This window comes from Elephas maximus, chromosome 6 (genome assembly GCF_024166365.1).
Source record: "Elephas maximus indicus isolate mEleMax1 chromosome 6, mEleMax1 primary haplotype, whole genome shotgun sequence".
Lineage (NCBI taxonomy): Eukaryota > Metazoa > Chordata > Mammalia > Proboscidea > Elephantidae > Elephas > Elephas maximus.
Window position 1 is genome coordinate 101,618,499 of NC_064824.1, and position 14,712 is coordinate 101,633,210.

General features: G+C 37.8%; 1 protein-coding gene across 9 annotated transcripts in view; it reads left to right on the forward strand.

Moving 5' to 3' along the window:
- CARF (calcium responsive transcription factor) overlaps positions 1–14,712 on the forward strand; it is a 79,065-nt gene that overhangs the window by 41,611 nt on the left and 22,742 nt on the right. For 5 of the 9 annotated variants that reach the window (XM_049887893.1, XM_049887889.1, XM_049887891.1 and 2 more), the window contains 3 exons: positions 792–922; positions 1,744–2,113; positions 12,518–13,776. In XM_049887893.1, the coding sequence (XP_049743850.1) occupies positions 792–922; positions 1,744–2,113; positions 12,518–12,636 (620 nt within the window). In that variant the 3' untranslated portion in view covers positions 12,637–13,776. Of the gene's footprint in view, positions 1–791; positions 923–1,743; positions 2,114–12,517; positions 13,782–14,712 lie in introns of those variants that run through there. The other 4 variants (XR_007517933.1, XR_007517932.1, XM_049887894.1 and 1 more) reach the window with 3 other exon arrangements.

Consider the following 14,712-nt stretch of genomic DNA (forward strand, 5'->3'; position numbering starts at 1 on the left):
TTTGTACATAAGCAGCCTCAGCAGCAATTCTTTTTTTTTTTTTTCTGTCGTTACTGTAAATATATCTATGGCACAACTTCTGCCAGTTCACCTTTGTTACAAGTGTACAACTTATTGACAGCAATTATGTTAATTGGCTGTGCAAACCTACCCTTAATAATGTAATTTCTATCACCGAAGATCATTGATTTTTGATTCAGTTAAAAGAGTTTACTATATTTGGGTTACCATATAAGAATTACATGAGAATGATTTAAGTTCCCCTAAGAGCAATTATATTTTTTAAAAAATTGAGATGTTAAAAAAACAGAGGAGTGTTTATTCATTTGTTCTGTAATAAGTTATTGAAAGAAATTTGGTACTGCTATTATTGTGGACCTGCTTTGTGCCAGGTATTGTCCTAGGTCTACAAAAGATTAATTAAGTTTGATCTTTTGTAATTGAGCAGCTCAGTAGTTTTCACTTATCTGGAGAAGTTTAGGTGTAGTTCAGCATCACAGCATGGAGAGTGGGCTAGTTCAGTTATGGTTACAGTTGTAGAGTCTTTCAAAGTTTTTTTTTTCAATAAGGTTGAACATAGGAATCTATATATTTTTTAAATTTCCCTGGGTGATTTAGATGTTCTTCCAGCTTCTGGAAATAGTGGACTAGATGAGTTCTTAAAGTCCTGTGCAAACCTTGGACCTTATTTTGTATTCCAATTCTGATAATAAGGTTTGTAATGAAGGGTAGTGTCCTAGAAGCATATAGAAATGATTCTATTTTAACAGTTTATTTTTGACATAACTTAGGAAATTCACCAGAAGAATCAATTAACACCAAAGTGGAAGCAAATCAGACAAGGAGTTCTTTATCTCCAGAGCCTGCACACTTGCTGTCCTCACTTTCCTCATTTCAGCCCAAAATGTTTGCACAGCTGCAGGTAGGTATCCAGTGAAATACCCTAATTTGAGTCCCTTCTCTTTTTTAATTTCTCCTTCTAGGGATTCTCAGAAAATTGTTATGTTAGTTGTTAGGTGCCATCGAGTCAGTTCCAACTCATAGTGACCCTGTGCACAACAGAACAAAACACTGCCTGGTCCTGAGCCATCTTCACAATTGTTATGCTTGAGCCATTGTTGCAGCCACTGTGTCAATCCATCTCATTGAGGGTCTTCTTCTCAGAAAATTGTTATAGAATTATTGTAATGATGAAAGGTGTTTTCATTATTAATTTTCTGACCTCTTTGTGTCTTGATTTAAGACGGTAATTCATACAGTATGTTTTGAAAAAGTTTGAAATTGACTATGAATGCAATAAAATTTAGTTGTATTACTTTTCCCTGGATTTTTGTTTCTATCCCTACGTAATATTTGTTAGTAAGCATATTCTCACAGGATCACTGAGTCAAAATCAACTCAGTGGCAATGGGTTATACTCTTATGAAGTAGTCCTAGTGGTGCAGTAGTTAAGCACTCTGCTGCTAACCAAAAGGTCAGCAGCTCAAACCCACCAGCTGCTCCGTGGGAGAAAGATGTGACAGCCTTCTTCCATAAAGATTTACACAGCCTTAGAAACCCTACAGGGCAGTTTTACTGTGTCTCATAGGGTTGCTATGAGTCAGAATCAATTTGATGGCAATGGGTTTGGTTTTTGTTCTTATACTCTTACATTTTATTTGTTCCAATTTTGTGTCAGAATAAAATGATAGTATTGTACATAGTAAATTCAAACATTTTGATAACAGCCCTTTTTGTTTAAAGGGTTTGCAGTTACAAACAAGATTCACCTCTCCTGATGACTCACCGCCTCTGATATCAATAAATAACCACCTCTCCTCCAGTCCTTCAAGACTTCTGGATTCATTAGAAAGTGCTGTAATGAATAATAATTCTCTACTGCTTGATCAAAGTCATAGCTTTCAGACAGACACATGCCTAACCCAAAACAATAATACTGCCTCTGCCATGGGTAACCCTCCAGGACCAGATCAGAATCTAGTTACAATGGATCAGCTGGTAGAAGTTGGGAATGTTGAGGATACAGAAAATCTGGAAGGAAGTGTTCCTCAGATTCTGTTGGGAGATGTGCAGACCATTCCAATACGGATTGTAGATAGCCATCCCACTCTCAGTAAGTTAAAATCAACTTGTGATATTATTTTTTGTTTGTTTTATCTTCATGGATTGTCATCACAATATCACACCACAGAAAAATCTTATCATTTCTATCTAGTGGGTTTATAATATATAAATGAAATAAAGTTATGAGAGGAAGAGAAAATTTTCATTAACATGAGTTTAATAAATTTTAGACTTTATTTTTTCTTTTCCTTATTTCTAGTTATTTAGTCTCATCAAAAATATTCATCCCCTGATTACTTGGTTTTCCATCAGGAGTCTTTGGTGATGTGAAATCAAAAAGGTCATTTTAGAATGCATAAAAAAATAAATGATAGGAGTAAATAAAAAAAGGAAAACTATTTTAGTATAAAAATTACTACAGAAAAATTTTCATTTGTACATCCCTGTATACACATGCCCATGAACAAAGAAAACTGGAATGAAGTGGGCAGGTATAAAGGTTAAAAGGAAGATTTTGAGTTACAGACTTAATACTCAGTTCTATGGAACTTGAAAGGGAACTAATAAGACTTGGGAACTTGGGTTTAATCCAAGACATTGTTACTTTCAGTTTGTAACCAACCCAATCAACATAGTGGTAAACTCTGTTAACTGCTGCTTGACCTAACCATGTCACTTCTTTTCACACAAATTGTTCTGGATTGGGCACTTTTTTTTTTTTTTATTAACTTTTATTGAGCTTCAAGTGAACGTTTACAAATCAAGTCAGACTGTCACGTATAAGTTTATATACACCTTACTCCGTTCTCCCACTTCCTCTCCCCCTAATGAGTCAGCCCTTCCAGTCTCTCCTTTCGTGACAATTTTGCCAGCTTCCAACTCTCTCTATCCTCCCATCCCCCCTCCAGACAGGAGATGCCAACACAGTCTCAAGTGTCCACCTGATATAATTAGCTCACTCTTCATCAGCATCTCTCTCCTACCCACTGTCCAGTTCCTTACATGTCTGCTGAGTTGTCTTCGGGAATGGTTCCTGTCCTGTGCCAACAGAAGGTTTGGGGACCATGACCGCCGGGATTCCTCTAGTCTCAGTCAGGCCATTAAGTATGGTCTTTTTGTGAGAATTTGGGGTCTGCATCCCACTGATCTCCTGCTCCCTCAGGGATTCTCTGTTGTGCTCCCTGCCAGGGCAGTCATCGGTTGTAGCCGGGCACCATCTAGTTCTTCTGGTCTCAGGATGATGTAAGTCTCTACTTCATGTGGCCCTTTCTGTCTCTTGGGCTCTTAGTTATCGTGTGACCTTGGTGTTCTTCATTCTCCTTTGATACAGGTGGGTTGAGACCAATTGATGCATCTTAGATGGCCGCTTGTTAGCATTTAAGACCCCAGATGCCACATTTCAAAGTAGGATGCAGAATGTTTTCATAATAGAATTATTTTGCCAATTGACTTAGAAGTCCCCTTAAGCCATAGTCCCCAAACCCCCGCCCTTGCTCCGCTGACCTTTGAAGCACGCAGTTTATCCCAGAAACTTCTTTGCTTTTGGTGCAGTACAGTCCAGTTGAGCTGACCTTCCATGTATTGAGTATTGTCCTTCCCTTCACCTAAAGCAGTTCTTATCTACTAATTAATCAGGAAAAAGCCCTCTCCCACTCTCCCTCCCTCCCCCACCTTGTAACCACAAAGGTATGTGTTCTTCTCAGTTTATACTATTTCTCAAAATCTTATAATAGTGGTCTTATACAATATTTGTCCTTTTGCCTCTGACTAATTTCGCTCAGCATAATGCCTTCCAGGTTCCTCCATGTTATGAAATGTTTCACAGATTCGTCACTGTTCTTTATCGATGCATAGTATTCCATTGTGTGAATATACCACAATTTATTTAACCATTCATCCATTGATGGACACCTTGGTTGCTTCCAGCTTTTTGCTATTGTGAACAGAGCTGCAGTAAACATGGGTGTGCACGTATCTGTTTGTGTGAAGGCTCTTATTTCTCTAGGGTATATTCCGAGGAGTGGGATTTCTGGGTTGTATGGTAGTTCTATTTCTAACTGTTAAAGATAACGCCAAATAGATTTCCAAAGTGGTTGTACCATTTTACATTCCCACCAGCAGTGTATAAGAGTTCCAATCTCTCCGCAGCCTCTCCAACATTTATTATATTGTGTTTTTTGTATTAATGCCAGCCTTGTTGGAGTGAGATGGAATCTCATTGTAGTTTTAATTTGCATTTCTCTAATGGCTAATGATCGAGAGCATTTTCTCAGGTGTCTGTTAGCTGCCTGAATATCTTCTTTAGTGAAGTGTGTGTTCATATCCTTTGCCCACTTCTTGATTGGGTTGTTTGTCTTTTTGTGGTTGAGTTTTGACAGAATCATATAGATTTTAGAGATCAGGCGCTGGTCGGAGATGTCATAGCTGAAAATTCTTTTCCAGTCTGTAGGTGGTCTTTTTACTCTTTTGGTGAAGTCTTTAGATGAGCATAAGTATTTGATTTTTAGGAGCTCCCAGTTATCTGGTTTCTCTTTGTCATTTTTGGTAATGTTTTGTATTCTGTTTATGCCTTGTATTAGGGCTCCTAAGGTTGTCCCTATTTTTTCTCCATGATCTTTATCATTTTAGTCTTTATGTTTAGGTCTTTGATCCACTTGGAGTTAGTTTCTGTGCATGGTGTGAGGTATGGGTCCTGTTTCATTTTTTTGCAAATGGATATCCAGTTATGCCAGCACCATTTGTTAAAAAGGCTATCTTTTCCCCAGTTAATTGACACTGGTCCTTTGTCAAATATCAGCTGCTCATACGTGGATGGATTTATATCTGGGTTCTCAATTCTGTTCCACTGGTCTATGTGTCTGTTGTTGTACCAGTACCAGGCTGTTTTGACTACTGTGGCTGTATAATAGGTTCTGAAATCAGGTAGAGTGAGGCCTCCCACTTTCTTCTTCTTTTTCAGTAATGCTTTGCTTATCCGAGGCTTCTTTCCCTTCCATAAGAAGTTGGTGATTTGTTTCTCTATCACCTTAAAAAATGACATTGGAATTTGGATCGGAAGTGCATTGTATGTATAGATGGCTTTTGGTAGAATAGACATTTTTACTATGTTAAATCTTCCTATCCATGAGCAAGGTATGTTTTTCCACTTAAGTATGTCCTTTTTAATTTCTTGTAGTAGTGCTTTGTAGTTTTCTTTGTATACGTCTTTTACATCTTTGGTAAGATTTATTCCTAAGTATTTTATCTTCTTGGGGGCTACTGTGAATGGTATTGATTTGGTTGTTTCCTCTTCGATGTTCTTTTTGTTGATGTAGAGGAATCCAAGTGATTTTTGTATGTTTATCTTATAACCTGAGACTCTGCCAAACTCTTCTATTAGTTTCAGTATTTTTCTGGAGGATTCCTTAGGGTTTTCTGTGTATAAGATCATGTCATCTGCAAATAGAGATAATTTTACTTCCTCCTTGCCAATCTGGATGCCCTTTATTTCTTTGTCTAGCCTAATTGCTCTGGCTAGGACTTCTAGCACAATGTTGAATAAGAGCGGTGATAAAGGGCATCCTTGTCTGGTTCCCGTTCTCAAGGGAAATGCTTTCAGGCTCTCTCCATTTAGAGTGATGCTGGCTGTTGGCTTTGTATAGATGCCCTTTATTATGTTGAGGAATTTTCCCTCAATTCCTATTTTGGTGAGAGTTTTTATCATAAATGAGTGTTGGACTTTGTCAAATGCCTTTTCTGCATAAATTGATAAGATCATGTGGTTTTTGTCTTTTGTTTTATTTATATGGTGGATTACATTAATGGTTTTTCTAGTATTAAACCAGCCTTGCATACCTGGTATAAATCCCACTTGGTCGTGGTGAATTATTTTTCTGATATGTTGCTGAATTCTATTGGCTAGAATTTTGTTGAGGATTTTTGCATCTATGTTCATGAGGGATATAGGTCTGTAATTTTCTTTTTTTGTGATGTCTTTACCTGGTTTTGGTATCAGGGAGATGGTGGCTTCATAGAATGAGTTGGGTAGTATTCCGTCATTTTCTATGCTTTGAAATAGCTTTAGTAGTAGTGGTGTTAACTCTTCTCTGAAAGTTTGGTAGACCTCTGCAGTGAAGCCATCCAGGCCAGGGCTTTTTTTTGTTGGGAGTTTTCCGATTACCGTTTCAATCTCTTTTTTTGTTATGGGTCTATTTAGTTGTTCTACTTCTGAATGTGTTAGTTTAGGTAGGTAGTGTTTTTCCAGGAATTCATCCATTTCTTCTAGGTTTGCATATTTGTTAGAATACAATTTTTCGTAATAATCTGATATGATTCTTTTAATTTCAGTTGGGTCTGTTGTGATGTGGCCCTTCTCGTTTCTTATTCGGGTTATTTGTTTCCTTTCCTGTATTTCTTTAGTCAGTCTAGCCAATCGTTTATCAATTTTGTTAATTTTTTCGAAGAACCAGCTTTTGGCTTTGTTAATTCTTTCAGTTGTTTTTCTGTTCTCTAATTCATTTAGTTCAGCTCTAATTTTTAGTATTTGTTTTCTTCTGGTGCCTGATGGATTCTTTTGTTGCTCACTTTCTATTTGTTCAAGTTGTAGGGACAGTTCTCTGCTTTTGGCTCTTTCTTCTTTTTGTATGTGTGCCTTTATCGATATAAATTGGCCTCTGAGCACTGCTTTTGCTGTGTCCCAGAGGTTTTGATAGGAAGTATTTTCATTCTCATTGCATTCTACGAATTTCCTTATTCCCTCCTTAATGTCTTCTGTAACCCAGTCTTTTTTCAGGAGGGTATTGTTCAGTTTCCAAGTATTTGATTTCTTTTCCCTAATTTTTCTGTTATTGATTTCCACTTTTATTGCCTTGTGGTCTGAGAAGATGCTTTGTAATATTTCGATGTTTTGGATTCTGCAAAGGTTTGTTTTATGACCTCATACGTGGTCTATTCTAGAGAATGTTCCATGTGCGCTAGAAAAAAAGTATACTTTGCAGCAGTTGGGTGGAGAGTTCTGTATAAGTCAATGAGGTCAAGTTGGTTGATTGTTGTAATTAGGTCTTCCGTGTCTCTATTGAGCTTCTTACTGGATGTCCTGTCCTTCTCCGAAAGTGGTGTGTTGAAGTCTCCTGCTATAATTGTGGAGGTGTCTATCTCACTTTTCAATTCTGTTAAAATTTGATTTATGTATCTTGCAGCCCTGTCATTGGGTGCATAAATATTTAATATGGTTATATCTTCCTGGTCAATTGTCCCTTTTATCATTATGTAGTGTCCTTTATCCTTTGTGGAGGATATAAGTTTAAAGTCTATTGTGTCAGAAATTAATATTGCTACTCCTCTTCTTTTTTGCTTATTGTTTGCTTGATATATTTTTTCCATCCTTTGAGTTTTAGTTTGTTTGTGTCTCTAAGTCTAAGGTGTGTCTCTTGTAGGCAGCATATAGACGGATCATGTTTCTTTATCCAGTCTGAGACTCTCTGTCTCTTTATTGGTGCATTTAGTCCATTTACATCCAGCGTAATTATAGATAAGTAAGTGTTTAGTGTTGTCATTTTGATGCCTTTTTATGTGTGTTGTTGACAATTTCATTTTTCCACTTACTCTTTTGTGCTGAGACGTTTTTCTTTGTAAATTGTGAGGTCCTCATTTTTATAGTATTTGACTTTATGTTTGCTGAGTTGTTACGTTTTTCTTGGTTTTTATTTTGAGTTATGGAGTTGTTATACGTCTTTGTGGTTACCTTAATATTTACCCCTATTTTTCTAAGTAAAAACCTAACTTGTGTTGTCCTATATCGCCTTGCTTCCCTCTCCATATGTCAGTCTTATGCCACCTGTATTTAGTCCCTCTTTTTGATTATTGTGATCTTTTACATATTGACTTCAATGATTCCCTGTTTTGAGCATTTTTTTTATTTTAAATTAATCTTAATTTGTTTTTTCAATTTCCCTGTTTGAGTTGATATCAGGATGTTCTGTTTTGTGACCTTGTGTTGTGCTGGTATCTGATATTATTGGTTTTCTGACCAAACAATTTCCTTTAGTATTTCTTCTAGCTTTGGTTTGGTTTTTGCAAATTCTCTAAGCTTGTGTTTATCTGTAAATATCTTAATTTCGCCTTCATATTTCAGAGAGAGTTTTGCTGGATATATGATCCTTGGTTGGCAGTTTTTCTCGTTCAGTGCTCTGTATACGTCGTCCCATTCCCTTCTTGCCTGCATGGTTTCTGCTGAGTAGTCTGAACTTATTCTTATTGATTCTCTCTTGTAGGAGACCTTTCTTTTATCCCTGGCTGCTTTTAAAATTTTCTCTTTATCTTTGGTTTTGGCAAGTTTGATGATAATATGTCTTGGTGTTTTTCTTTTTGGATCAGTCTTAAATGGGGTTCGATGAGCATCTTGGATAGATATCCTTTCGTCTTTCATGATGTCAGGGAAGTTTTCTGTCAGCAGATCTTCAACTATTTTCTCTGTGTTTTCTGTCCTCCCTCCCTGTTCTGGGACTCCAATCGCACGCAAATTATCCGTCTTGATAGAGTCCCACATGATTCTTAGGGTTTCTTCATTTTTTTAAATTCTTTTATCTGATTTTTTTTCAGCTATATTGGTGTTAATTCCCTGGTCCTCCAGATTTCCCACTCTGCATTCTAATTGCTCGAGTCTGCTCCTCTGACTTCCTATTGCGTTGTCTAATTCTGTAATTTTATTGTTAATCTTTTGGATTTCTGCATGCTGTCTCTCTATGGATTCTTGCAACTTATTAATTTTTCCACTACGTTCTTGAATAATCTTTTTGAGTTCTTCAACTGTTTTATCAGTGTGTTCCCTGGCTTTTTCTGCAGTTTGCCTTATTTCATTTCTGAGGTCATCCCTGATGTCTTGAAGCATTCTGTAAATTAGTTTTTTATATTCTGTATCTGATAATTCCAGGATTGTATCTTCATTTGGGAAAGATTTTGATTCTTTTGTTTGAGGGGTTGTAGAAGCTGTCATGGTCTGGTTCTTTATGTGGTTTGATATCGACTGCCGTCTGTGAGCCATCACTAAGGTATTGTAGTGATTTATTCTGTGTTTGCTCACTGAGTCTTGTTTTGTTTTCTTTCAGTATACGTGGATGGGCTACTAGATTGTGCTGTCTTGATTGTTGTAGCCCTTGACTTACTTATGACCTATTACCAGCTGGTTAGGGCTGTTGCCAGATATATATGCCTGAGTCTATTCACTATTCTTGTGTAGAATTTGATTTTGGGTCATCAAGTGTGTGCTGCACCCTAACACCTATCCACCTTGAGAAGCAGTGGTGATAGTTATGTGTACTAGATTCTATTAGCAGCTAGGGTTCACACTGCAGCGGGGGGCAGGATGCTGACAGGCTTTCCCCAAGTGTCAGTGAGGTAGGTGTGTCTCTATTCCTAAAGCACCTTGGTGGGAGGGCTCTGCAGCTGTACCTTAGGCCCCCAATGCAAGTACCTCTACAGATTGGTAGGTGTCACCCTCCTTAGACCCCTAAGGCAAGAGGCTAGGTGGTCTGGGGGGAGCTTCAGCCCTCAGTTCCCTGTTGTGGGTCAGTTAGGGCTCTGTTGAATAAGCAGAGATATCAGACCTGGGAAACTTGTTTTTCCAGTAAATTTGCTAAATAAATGCAGTCAGATCCCTATCAGAAATGCCTTTGCATTGTAATAGCCACCTTGTTCCCTGTAGGGATGAAAGCCCGAGATATGGGTCATATTTGCTTGGCTGGAGCTGGTTCTGTGTTTTTAGTCCAATTAGGGAAGGATTTTTGGTCCCTGGGTTTTTTGTGGTTGCTTCTCTTTGTTTTCTCTCAGGCCGGAAGAATGGGTTAGGAAAAGACCAAAAAAAAAGGGAAAAGGAAAGCTGCGGAGCCGGAGCCGTTCTCCCTCTGTCTCAGGAAATTCCACCGTTAATGAAGCCGCCTAGGAAGGGGAGGGGAGGGTTCAGGAAAACAGGAGAGAGTAGCACCCCAGGATATAGCCAAAGTTGCTTATCTTGTTTGGGATGACTGTTTTATCTGAGATTCCCGAGGGGCGTGTCGACTATGTGTGCTGGCTGGGTAGAGATTACCCCCGAGGGTCTGGCCCGCAGAAGCCGCGTCAGTTCCTCCGCTACCAGTCCACAGCCCAGTGTCAAGGTTCCCCGGCTGGGACGCTGCACTCCCGGTGTTTTTAGTCCAATTAGGGAAGGATTTTTGGTCCCTGGGTTTTTTGTGGTTGCTTCTCTCAGGCCGGAAGAATGGGTTAGGGAAAGACCAAAAAGGAAAAAAAAAAAGGAAAAGAAAAGCCATGGAGCTGGAGCCATTCTCCCTCTGGCTCAGGAAATTCCAATGTTAATGAAGCTGCCTGGGAAGGGGAGGGGAGGGTTCAGAAAAACAGCAGAGAGTAGCACCCCGGGATATAGCCAAAGTTGCTTATCTTGCTTGGGCTGACTATTTTATCTGAGATTCCCGAGGGGCATACCGCCTATGTGTGCTGGCTGGGTAGAGATTGTCCCCGAGGGTCTGGCCCACAGAAGCCATGGTCAGTTGCTCCGCTGCCAGTCCACAGCCCAGCATAAAGGTTCCCCTGCTGGGACGCTGCACTCCCGGCTCCAAAATCAGTCGCTGCCTCCCGGGGACTTCTCGTCCGCCAGCCGCGTCGCTGTGCCACCTCCGCGGACCGGCTGGGCCCCGTCCCAGGGTTAGTTCAGGGGGCTAGGGCTGCGCCCCGTGTTTGTGCAGTCACAGGTGTCGTGTTCAGCTCCCCTGCGCCCAGTCCTAAGCCCGGCGCCAAGGTTACCTGACTGGAACGCTGGCTCCAGGCTCCGAAAATAGTCGCTGCTTCCCTGTAGTTGTTCGTTCTCCGTCTCTGTCACTCAGGTCAACTCTTTAAATCTGTGTTTGTTGTTCAGGGTTTGTAGATTGTCGTGTATGTGATCGATTCACTTGTTTTTCTGAGTCTTTGTTGCAAGAGGGATCCGAGGTAGCGTCTACCTAGTCAGCCATCTTGGCCCCGCCCCTGGATTGGGCACTTTTGTGGGAAAAGATTTATAGTTTGGTTTTGAAGAACAAAGATAAATACAGAAGTTATTCCTGAAACATATGGCGTATTTCTTTCCATTCTTAGTCATCATTCTTTTGGGTAAGGAAAACTGAGAGAACTCTTTCCAGAAAAGAGTCACTGCCTTTTAAATTTATTGGAAGCATTAATTTTAAGAAAATTTGTTCAGGGCTATGGGAGTTGTAACTACCAGATTTGGGCCTCTGAGGAAGTTTAGTAGGAGATAGTAAGAAGGAATGTATGTGAATTAATCCTTACAGCAACTCCATGAGATAGTTGGTGGTGTTCCCCATACTTCATGGTGAAACCAAGGCTTGGAGAATTTAAGTAAATGCATAAAGTGCACATCCAGTGACAGAGAAGGGGTTTAAAGCCAGGTCTGTCTGCCTCCAAAGCTTCTTTCCGTTCTAACATGCGTCCTCCCTTTGTGTTGTACCAAGATATTTCTGGGAACTCTAACTCAAATTGCTTTAAAGGAGACTGTCTTTGAATCCATACATCCATGATTTGTCAAGTTAGATCATAATCTGAGGGAATACTTAAATTGGACATAAATTCTTAGGGTCATTCAAATCCAGCCTCTAGTGGTTCTCTTTGTCTGGGACTAAACTCCAGCATATCCCTATGTGACAAACATTAGCTGTGTTCAACACACTTTCTGAGAAACTATGGTCCCCTCAATCTCTGTCCCCTACAGCAACTGAAATACAGATATTCCTGAGAGATTTGATCTTAGACATCTCACTTGCCAGTTTACAATAGTACTGCTGATATGCTACGTTTAGATCAATTTGGCCGTAAGCACTTTAAAATCAGAATGGTAATAACATTATGAAATGTTTTAAGACAGCAAATATATAGCTCAGACAGCAAAGACAGAGCTATTATTTAAGATGTGACTTTTTTTTTTTATTCTGAGATACTTACATAGTCAGGTTCCTTAAGGGAGAGAAAATTTTCCTTGATATATGATCATATATGTGTATGTCAACACATCATGAATTTATAGTACATGTTCCTGCCTGCAAATAGCAAAACAAATAATTTTTAATTAATAGGAGGTTCCTGACTTCTATTCATGTAATATTTTAAAACACAGTTAAGTTTAAATGTGCAATGTTCTTTTTAATTTTATCAAATTATAGGCAGCTTTTTGTCAGAGTATCTTTAGATGAGAATAACTTTATAGTTTTTTCTCTCTTTTTTCATTACTAGAATCATACTGAAGTAATTTAATATGAATGATTTAAGATGTCAGAAACACTGTGTTCTCAAATACACCAGCTACTTTTCTGAGTTACTTGATTTTTTTTCCAAACTGTTTTGTGCTTTATTTCTAAATTCATAAATAATTCTAGAGATTGCAATGTTATGAAGTATATTAATTTTTAGGGTTTTTCTTTTATGTTTGGTTTTAAAGTTGAAGAAACTCCAGAAGATACCATTTCTGTGAGCCAAGTTAAGCAAGAACCCAAAGAACCAGTGTTGTCTGTGGAAGCAAAAAAAAAATTGGACTGCAAGAAATTATCTGCCACATAAATTATTGAAGCTTTTCAGAATTTCCAGCTCTGGTGACTTCTGATGTCTTAGAAAAGAAGGTGAATATTGTCAAAATATTGCCATTCTTCAGGACGGTGTGATACATGGATTGAAGACTGATTCAATGGGCAGCTTTGATTTAAAATTGTTATGTTTGTTGCCAATTCTATATTGTTACCTTCCTTAAGAAACATTTTGTTCTACTTATTTTGCATAATTATTATGCTTTCTGATTGTCTAACAAGGCCAGTATTTCAAAAGATAGTCCGAACTTATTCTTGGTGATGTAGTCTGAACACAAACAGTTATCTAACTCATCCCCTGGGAATATCCAATTTTGGTGTTTAACACAAAAATGAACATCAGCAACAAACGTGTGTGAATGTATGTTTGTGTGTGTATGCATGTCATGGTTTCATGGTTTTTTTTTTTTAAGTTATAAAAGAACATATTCCCTCTTTAAAGTTGTGAAGAAATTTTTAATTGGCAGACAGGTGAGAGAAAATTTGTAATGCACCTCATTTGGAAAGATAAAGCAATAGATGTTACATCATACCATGAAGCCCAGCAATCACACCTGTGGAAACTGTGTAGTTGCATTTTAGCTTCTCCCTTCTACATCGTATACTTATAACCATGAGCCAATAGCATACTAATGGTCATCTAATCAAAATTTTAAAGTATCTTGGAAGTACTGAGAATTTTAACTTGAATTAATCAGATAAACAACAGAAATAAATATATGCAGCATGAATTTACACTCTATTTTAGTTAAATACTACTTAGGAATAGAAAGATGTAACACTTGAGAAAATGGAATAAGAGTCCCCTGAAATTTACAGATAATTTGGGAAACTTCTTGATGATGCCAGAGGGTTTATTTGTTTTTTTTTTTCTTATTTTATATTGAAGATTTAGTTCAGGTTAGGAAAGAATTTCAATTGTATTTACATTTTTCAGAGTTCTTACTGAATTGATACATTTAAGACTTACAGTATTTCAAGACAAGAATTTATAGTTTAAAATTTTAGTTCATGTTATTTTTAAAACTTTAAAATGACTGATCTGTTGTATTTGCTTGTTAAGTGAGGATATTTACTTTAAATACTACGTAAGTACTAATCAGTAAATTCATTATAACCTCTCTTTTCTGGAAGGTTCGTAAACTAGAAGTGTCAACTGTAACTGTCAAGAGATCAACCTAAAGACTTTTTCCCCCCATGAATCATTGGTGGATATATTTTAAATTTTATTTTTTAAGAAAAGGAATTTCAAATATATATTAATGTTTAATGTTAAAGCATGTGTAATATAATATGAATTTAACCTTCATACTTAAAAATGAGTCACTTTTCACGTTTGTAAATCCAGTCTCCCGTTCTTAATTCACTTTATTTCAGGTACATGAAGTGTATGTAAGTTTAAAACACTGATCATTAGAAATGGGTTGTTGTTGTTAGGTGCTGTCCGGTCGATTCTGACTCATAGTGACCGTATGTACAACAGAACAAAACACTGACCCATCCTCGACATCCTCACAGTCAGTGCTATATTTGAGCCCATTGTTGCAGCCACTGTGTCAGTCCATCTCATTGAGGGTCTTCTTCTTTTTCATTGACCCTCTACTTTACCAAGCATGATGTCCTTCTCCAGGGACTGAGCCCTCCTGATATCATGTCCATAGTACGTGAGATGAAGTCTCACCATCCTTGTTTCTAAGGAGCATTCTGGCTGTATTTCTTCCAAGTAGTGAGTAGAATTCTAAAATTCTTTGTTCTTCAGATTTATACCCTATTTAGTATAAAGTGTATTATTTATACCTTATTTAATACAAACTAATTTTTTAGTTCATATATTTAAAAAGAATTACTTTTCTTTTTTCTAAGGATTGAAAATATTTGTTGTAGGCATTTATAAAGGCTGGCTGCCAAACCTGATTATGCTATTCTAAGTTAAACACATCTCTTAGTTACCTCAAGCTCAGATTTCTCTTAGTCTACGTGTGCCTAAAAGGAGTAAGTCCACATTAATTTATACCTTAGTAATGCACTATAGGTAATATTCTTTTCACTTTTT